General features: G+C 28.7%; 2 protein-coding genes across 4 annotated transcripts in view; both read right to left on the reverse strand.

Moving 5' to 3' along the window:
• Window positions 1-402: 402 nt before the first annotated feature.
• Window positions 403-2,607, reverse strand: LOC126893925 (zinc finger MYM-type protein 1-like). Its single transcript, XM_050664482.1, has one exon. The coding sequence runs from the start codon at window positions 2,605-2,607 to the stop codon at window positions 403-405; it is 2,205 nt and encodes a 734-aa protein (XP_050520439.1).
• Window positions 2,608-6,879: 4,272 nt separating this feature from the next.
• The window catches only part of LOC126900283 (uncharacterized), an 8,896-nt gene continuing 7,353 nt past the window's right edge, over window positions 6,880-8,422 (reverse strand). For 2 of the 3 annotated variants that reach the window (XM_050675909.1, XM_050675902.1), the window contains exons 3-4: window positions 7,731-7,964; window positions 6,881-7,225 (exon numbers count right to left, since the gene is read on the reverse strand). In XM_050675909.1, coding sequence (XP_050531866.1) covers window positions 7,134-7,225; window positions 7,731-7,964 — 326 coding nt within the window. In that variant the 3' untranslated portion in view covers window positions 6,881-7,133. Of the gene's footprint in view, window positions 7,226-7,730; window positions 7,965-8,422 lie in introns of all 3 variants that reach the window. The other variant, XM_050675892.1, reaches the window with a different exon arrangement.

The following is an 8,422-nucleotide window of genomic DNA, read 5'->3' on the forward strand; positions in this document are numbered from 1 at the left end:
ACTGACTATAAAAAAGAAAAAACTTAAAACAAATAGTTAAAGGTAGACACAATAATTTATCTAATACAAATTCTTCTTTTTTTTAATTTGGCCATTTTTAGCAATAAAATCTGAATTTATGTGATCATAATAAAAAAGTACATAACACACGCCATCAAGATACAAAAATTTAATTTATACAAATTCTTCTTTTTTTTAAATTGGACCATTTTTTTGCAATAAAATCTAAATTTATGTTATCCAATATGTCTTTTTCGGTAGAAAGTAATAGTAAATCGCTTAAACGGGAGTCACTCTGAGTTGTCCTTAAGTAATTTTTCACCAACTTTAACTTGCTAAACGAACGCTCATTTCCAGCTACAGTTACTGGGGCTGTACACAATAAACGAGACATTCTATTAGCTATGGGAAGCATTTTTTTAGTTCTGAAAGTCCAACTACATCTGAAACAGTTTTTACTTCTTTGCATTGGTCGTAAAGTATTTCTAATTCAATCTGTAAATTTAGAGAATCTACAACAAGTTGTTTGGGTAAAAAATTCACTGCATCTTGAATTTTACTTTCGATTAAGTTGTTCCTTAATAAAGGGGGGTTGAATAGATTAAATAATGGTTTAATTGTACTAATGCAATTTTCCAAATGATTTTTCATCAGTGATATGAGCTCGTCCAAAACAGATTTATATTCTTTTCTATAAAACATTTTAAATGACATATTAGCTGCATTATCTCTATTATTGTCAAAGCGCTTAGGTACAAGTCGACGTCTATGACGAACTAGAAATTCTTTTTCAGCATCCACATCAAACGACTTCAAAAACGCTATTGAACTATCTATAAGGTTGTCCATGCCATCTACATCAGAATTAATAATGTTTAATGATTCTAGAGTACTTGACATGAATATGATTGCATCAGCTATGTTAAGTTCAGTTGATTCGAGGCACTCAGTTAACAACTTCATCTTATACATAACATTTTTCATAAAAATAATACTTAAAACAGAAATTAAACGTTTTGATAAAGAATATGCTGCATTTCTAGTAGATTTATCGAATTTGTCTTTTGTATTTGTTATCTCATCTAAAACTTCAATAATTATATGAAACGATGACCAAACAGATTTAATTGCCTCAGCACGTGCTGTCCATCTCGTTTTGGATAAATTTCTGAGTTTTAAAGCAGTTTCAATATCAGCTAGTTTTTTCAGTAATGGAGAATATCGCTTTGTACTCGAAGAAAAAAATACATAAATTTCTTGCATTACTGAAAACATATCAGATATAATAAGACTAGCTTCACAACCATGTTCAATAAATGTGTTGACTCTATGAGCTTGACATGGAATATAAGGTATTTTTATACCTAATATTTCAGTTAATTTTTTTTGTGCACCATTAAATACTCCAGACATACTGCTGGCAAAATCATACGACTGAAAAACAAGATTATCAGGATCTAACTCATTTTTTTGTAATGTGTCAAATATGTCGTTTGCCATTCCTACATCAGTCTTATTTAAAGCTTCGCGGACTTCTATTAATCTTTCTTCTGCTGTACCTTCATTATTGACGAACCTTACAACTACTGATAGCCTATCTGTATGGGACAAGTCAGGCGTAGTATCAGCCATTACAGAAAACTGTCCGGATTCCCTAACTTTTTCTATTATAGTTTTGTTCACTGATGACGCAAGGATGGTTATAAACTCGTTTTGAGATTGAGGACTCAAATATGTAGAATGGTATAGCCGATAGCAAGAATCATTGAGCCATTTCTTTAACAATGGGCAGTGCCTAGAAAGTAAATACGTAATTTGTCTGAAGTTACCATTTTCATCATCATCTTTTCCTCTGAACGCTAAACCTTGTCTAGCGAGGGTTTTGGTTACATCCAGTAAGATACAAATTACTTCTTTGTGAAAATTTTGATTGCTCTCTTCCAGAATTTTTCGCTCACGAACTGTTTTGTCAAGAATAACATCAATGTTATTCGATTTTTTCATGTAGTTGCAATAATCAGCCAATGCAGATTTATGCGCTTCAGAAGTGAAATGTTTCTGTAATTTTCCCATTTTATTCACACCACTGGAGCCTTTCATTTTTTTCCATCCAGTTACGCCGATTTCGTTCCAATATCCCTTACTTTTTTGACGACCAGCTACATCAGAAAATAAACTGCAAACAAAACAATAAGCTGCATCTTTCGCTGTACTNCAAACAAAACAGTAAGCTGCATCTTTCGCTGTATTATATTCCAAGTGTGGGTATTCAGTATACCAAGATGGATTAAAACGATGTGCTTCTCGCTTTGGGTAAATGTTTAGTTTTGGTTGATGTGGGCCTAACATGATTAGGTATTTTCTTTGATTATCTGAAGTTATTTTAGTTCTGAGTCCTGGATCATGATGTACTTTACTACTCACAAGATCTTTTTCAGTAAAATTTTCTGAAGCTGTATCTATCTGTGTCATTAACACATTACATCTGTTCATTATTAAAGAGGAAGTTTTAAGGATGTGTGTTATAGCATCTTTAACTTCAATTACAAACTTGTAACTATTTGTAACTTCATCTTCGTGAAGTTTTTGAATGATTGGTTTACACATATCTATATAATCAATTAAATTTTTAAACTGTCCAGCACAACCAAAAACGTTTTCTGATAAATCTGAATATTTTAAAAATGTTTCTGAACTTTGGTCAGTACAATCACAATTATCAAGTTCATTAATGACTTTTAATTCACTCTCAATATCTTCGCTCTCTTTTTATGTTTCATTGGTTTCCATAAATTCAATTTCAGAAACTTGTGCAGTGTCACCAGCCTTAATAACAGATATTGGTGACTGGACATCGGAGATTGGACTTAATTTTGAGTTCACCTAACAAAATTGTTCATCAGTTAGCTATTTTACAAAATAAACTATATTTTCTTTTTAAATGGTTAATGATATTTTAGATTCAATGGAAAATTGGAACAAGTTTTAGAGTTAAGCTTAGATTTTAATAACTAAGGTAGTGAAACTCATAAAATTGGGTGTGTTATTGTATAAAATTATTGATTGCTATTAATAACAAACATAACAATTTATAATATTTGATCTAATATTTTTCTAAACTCTAAAAAGTATGAGTTAAGAAATAACTGTATTTTAATTATGATTTAATATACAAACATTTTCCAATAAACTTGATGAAGCCACTTTAAAATTCTTATTAGAAGCTTTGAGTGCAGCTTCAAATGGGTTCTTAAGAGCCCCTGGTTCCTTTACTCTAATTCGTTTTCCATTATGACAAGCCGTTTCATGTCTGGTATNGTGGGCGTGGCATGAGGGGGCGTGGTCTTTCGATGGTGGGGGTAATGTCGAGGTCACACAGAGGGCGTGGTCTTATCATAGATAGGGTAAGGAGGAGGCGTGGTCTTATCATTGTTGGGATATGGGGAGGCGTGGTCTTATCATTGTAAGGGTAGTGGGGGCGTGGTCTTATCATAGATGAGGAAAGGGGAGGTATGGTCTTATAATGGCGGTGATAAGGAGGGGGCGTGATACCACGATGGTGGAGGTAATAGGTGACTTAGGTAGGGATGTTAAGATCAATCAAAATGGCGGTTTAAAGTACGATGCCATCTACTGGAAGGATAAGGTAAACTTCATAAGGTTAGATTTAACATATTTACTTAAAATTAACGCTACGTCTCCGTCAACAATTCCTATACAGGAAACATAACATAAACTAACCTATAAGGGGTATGGANACTTATGGCTCATTTCACAAATATTTTAATAATTATTGAAATTTAAAAAATTAAACTCATAAGTTGTATATGTGTAATATACATTCAATATTATTCATAAAAAATTTTCGTAAATTTAGTTAACTAAATGAAAACGCTTACTTGTTAAATTCACGTCGTTTAATTAGGTAGTAACGATTAAGTGTTGACGATGTCGCTAGTTTCAGAGCACGGTAAAAGAGAAATAAAATAATTAAAAACACAGTTGTCAATTGATAAAATGAAAACTAATTCCAAAAATGCTGGGAGTGACCAGTGGGTAAATGGGTGGTTGGTGTAATAATTTACTTACATGTACTATCTTATCAGCTGACAAACGGTGTAAAAAACCAATAATACGTATATAAAATTGAGTAAAGATAACGATTCAAAAGAGTCGTAAGCGTATTAGTAGACGCAAACATTGGTTTTACCATTAGATGACAACAGAATATAAAATATAAAAAAATATTCTTTTATTTAATGTTTTTTTTGCTTATCCGTATGTGTATATATATATATATACATATTATGTCTATGTCTATCGTCTATGGACAAGTAAAAACGTAAAATTGAATGATAAAAACAATTTTTCTCTATTCGATTTCTTTACTTTGATTTAGCCGACTATAGAATTGAAAAAGTCCAAATGGCCGCCTGGAGTAGGTTTAAGGGGGCAAGATGCCCCCCCTGTAGTTTCGCCCCTGCAAACGCGGGTTGGAACCTCGTACCCCAAGCGTGTAAAACATAAGTTTTACCAACTCAGCAACTGTATGTTGCTAGAGTCGGATGAAAAAATTGGCTATTTAAGCTAATTCAAATTTCAAAGTTATTTTTCTCGACTTAAAAGAAACAAACATATTTAAATAAGTTTAACTATCTATACTATATCAATTTTAATTTATATAATATTTATGAAAATCTGTACTCCCCTTGTCAGGTATTTTAAAATAAAATAAAATACAAAACCCAGAATTTTAACACAAAAATAGCAAATTTTTGAATACGGTAGTCATTTTTACCATGAAGACAAATCCAGAGATTAAATTTTTTTTTTTTCACATTAAAGTATATTACATAAGCTTTAATTTAAGATATATATAAAAGTGTCAGTATTTCCGGAATACTTTCAAAAATTAAATTGAAAATATCTTAGTAACAATACGCATGTTTAAAGTTTGACCCCCCTTGTTAAAGGGGTATGATCCGATATACAAAAAAAGCGTGCCAGATGAAAGGAGTATATAAATATTTTTTATAAAAAAATAATAATATTGATCCATGCATTTTTCCAAAAGTTATATAAAATATAAATTAAATAAAATAACATATGAAATCGAGAATTTTTTAACGGAAATCGTACGTTTTTCTTTAACTTTGATGTCCGTTTTCACCACGAAGACAAGTCCAGAGGTCAAATTTTTTTTTTTCAAATTAAAGTATATTACATAAGCTTTAATTTAAGATATATATAAAAGTGTCAGTCTTTCCGGAACATTTTCAAAAGTTAAGTTGAAAAAGTTCTACTTTCTATACGCATTTTAAAAGGTTTGCACCCCCCCTGTATAAAGGGAAATGGTCCGATTTTAAAAAAAAGTATGTCGAATGAAAGAAGTATATATAAAGTATTTATCATTAAAGAATAAAGTTGATTCATGCATTTTTTAAAAAGTTATAGCAACATAATGTTAAAAAATGTAAAATATAATATCAAGAATTTTTTCACAAAAATAGCATATTTTTGCATACGGTAGTCATTTTCACCATGAAGACAAGTCCAGAGGTCAAATTTTTTTTTTTCAAATTAAAGTATATTACATTAGCTTTAATTTAAGGTATATATAAAAGTGTCAGTCTTTCCGGAACATTTTCAAAAGTTAAGTTGAAAAAGTTAATTTTTTGTAAAAAAGCTACCATTTTGAAACCCTTCTTGTGGGCTGTTAAAGGGTCAAATATTCACAAAAATATATAAAATGATAGGTAAATGTTTAAGGTATCTATAAAAAAAAAAATTATATTGATTCACTGTGCCGCTACCCCCTGTGCTGGGTTTTTTTTTTATTAACTTTGATGTCTTTTTACCACGAAAACAAGTCTGAGGTCAAATTTTTTTTTCAAATTAAAGTATATTACATAAGCTTTAATTTAAGATATATATAAAAGTGTCAGACCTTCCGGAACACTTAGAAAAGTTATTTTGAAAAAGTTGTCTTTTTAAATCCCCCCCTTTGGGCAGATAAAGGGTCAAATTTACAAAAAAAATATATCAAATGATAGGTAAAGACATCAAGCATCTATAAAAAAAAATTATATTGATATGTTAAATTTTGAAAAAGTTACGGCACATTTTAGTAAAAAAAATTGAAAAAATTTCGAAAATTAGCGATTTTTAAATTTGTAATTTTTTTGGAGGTTTCCTCCATTTACAGGTAACGAGGGAAATTTTTTCAATTTTGAAGGGTAATGTCTTCGACTAGATACGATTTGTGATCTTTTGACGTATCGTTGAAAGAAATCCCTTCGGTGAGAGCTGAGAAAAAGTGGTAACAGACACACAAAAAAAAAAAAAAAAACACATCTTAGTAAAACCAATACCTTCTCAGCTTCGCATCGAAGCTAAAATATTGTTAACATATCTGCGTATCAGCTGTTTATTTTTATAAAGATAAATTTTTCATTTTTTTTTGTTATAACTTAATTTTAAGAGGGATTACGATTCTTGTTTCATAATTTTTAAAAGGAGCTATATCAAATATCATCCATACAAAAATAACTCATTCTAGGAATCCGTTTTTGAACAATTATTAAAATATGTAAATAAATACTTATCTGTGTATCAACTGTTTATTTTTATTAAGATAAATTTGTCATTTTTTTCTAAATTTTAATTTTATGTGGGATATTACCCATAATCATGGAGGGATTTCCAAAACAATACTCTTGAACGGATGTTTGGTCCGTTTCCAGAAAAAGAGTTGAAACAATGTATTTTTTACATGATAACTTAGCTTTCCCGAAATATTGACTACTAGGACGCACTTTCTCCCTGCCCTTCAGTACTATCACCGCAATGACTGGAGTTCAAAAATAATACAAATTGCTAATATTTTTTAGTTTTATTTGACGATATAATTTAATAGGCACATATTGTTTAGTATTTGAAGAAAAAAATATTTTGAATGACAAATGAAAATGATATTTAAAATTTTAAATTAAAACACATTTTTGATTTTTTTTATTTATCTAGTCTGGTAAAATAATATCTTGTTTTATTCTTTAAATATTTTAGACTATCAAATAATTTAGAAAACATTTATAACGTAATAATTTGTATTAAAATTCTAAATATATTTGTAGTTAAATTATTCTTCTCATTTCTTGTAATGCAATTTTAACTGGTATGGTATAGATTTGGTTATACATTATTGACACAAATGTTTTTCTGAATTCTAAAAAATATAAAAATATATCATTAATTATTTAAAAGTAACAAAAAGACAATTTTTTTTTAATACACGGAATAATTCAATCTGATTAATAAATAAAATTACTTTTTATTAACTATTTTTTTTTTCGATAATCGCTATAAGTCAAAGCAATTATTGAAATTTTTAAAAATATTTTGACCATTTTTTTTAAGTTACTTAATAAAAAATTTTATTCAGTGAAAATCTATTTTATATCAAGTAAAATTAGTAATCCTTATTACATATAATGGGAAAAAAGATCAAGTTGTAAAAGTGAAATTTAATGACGCTGGATAGATAGCTTATAGGAATCAATTGCAAATAGTTTCAATTGGTTGGATAAAAATTAATTCAGTAACTGGAATTGCTATTCACCATCATGGTGACTAATTAATTATTGATTATGAAATTAAGAAAACTTTTTGAAAGAGATCACATTGGCCTTGGTTGTAAAAATTTAAAAAAATTTACATAGTAATTATTTTACCTTCCATGCTGATATCTTGTTCGTTTGTAAATTTATAATCTGTTATTAATGTAGTAACTAGTTCTTCTGTGATATCGAGTTCTTTTACTACAAGAACTTTTTTTAATTCATTTAAAGTCATCTTCTTTTCTTCGTTGAGAGAATTATTATAACGCAACTTATACAGAGATTCAGTTATTTTGATACACTTCGTCGATTGTTTCAAAAATTTATTCAAATTCATTAATCCTTTTTCTTAATAAAGTAAAAACCATGTGTTATCAATTCTCTTTTAATTGGATTTAAAATTCATATACCAGTATTAATTTCAATTAAAATAATCAATGGTTGACATTTGAATATCACTATATATATTATTTATTACAGTATTATAAAAAATAATTTATACCAGATACAAATTTTATACTATTTGAAAACCTATAAATGTTTTTCATAAATAGCCCGAATGTGGTAGTTCATATAGATTTGCCCAAGTTGACTGCAAGTCACTGGCTTACACTCAAAATATATAAATATATTTTTATATATTTTTTAATATATATATACAGGGTGGCCCACCACTCACTGACAACTTAAATAACTTTTGATTCAGTTAATATTTTTAGCTGATTTTTTTTTTTAAATAATAGTTATACGTTAGGTCAATAGCTATATCTCAATAATTATTTTTTTTACATTTTATTAAAAATATT

Source organism: Daktulosphaira vitifoliae, unplaced genomic scaffold (genome assembly GCF_025091365.1).
Source record: "Daktulosphaira vitifoliae isolate Bord-2020 unplaced genomic scaffold, ASM2509136v1 Scaffold_1, whole genome shotgun sequence".
Classification (NCBI taxonomy): domain Eukaryota; kingdom Metazoa; phylum Arthropoda; class Insecta; order Hemiptera; family Phylloxeridae; genus Daktulosphaira; species Daktulosphaira vitifoliae.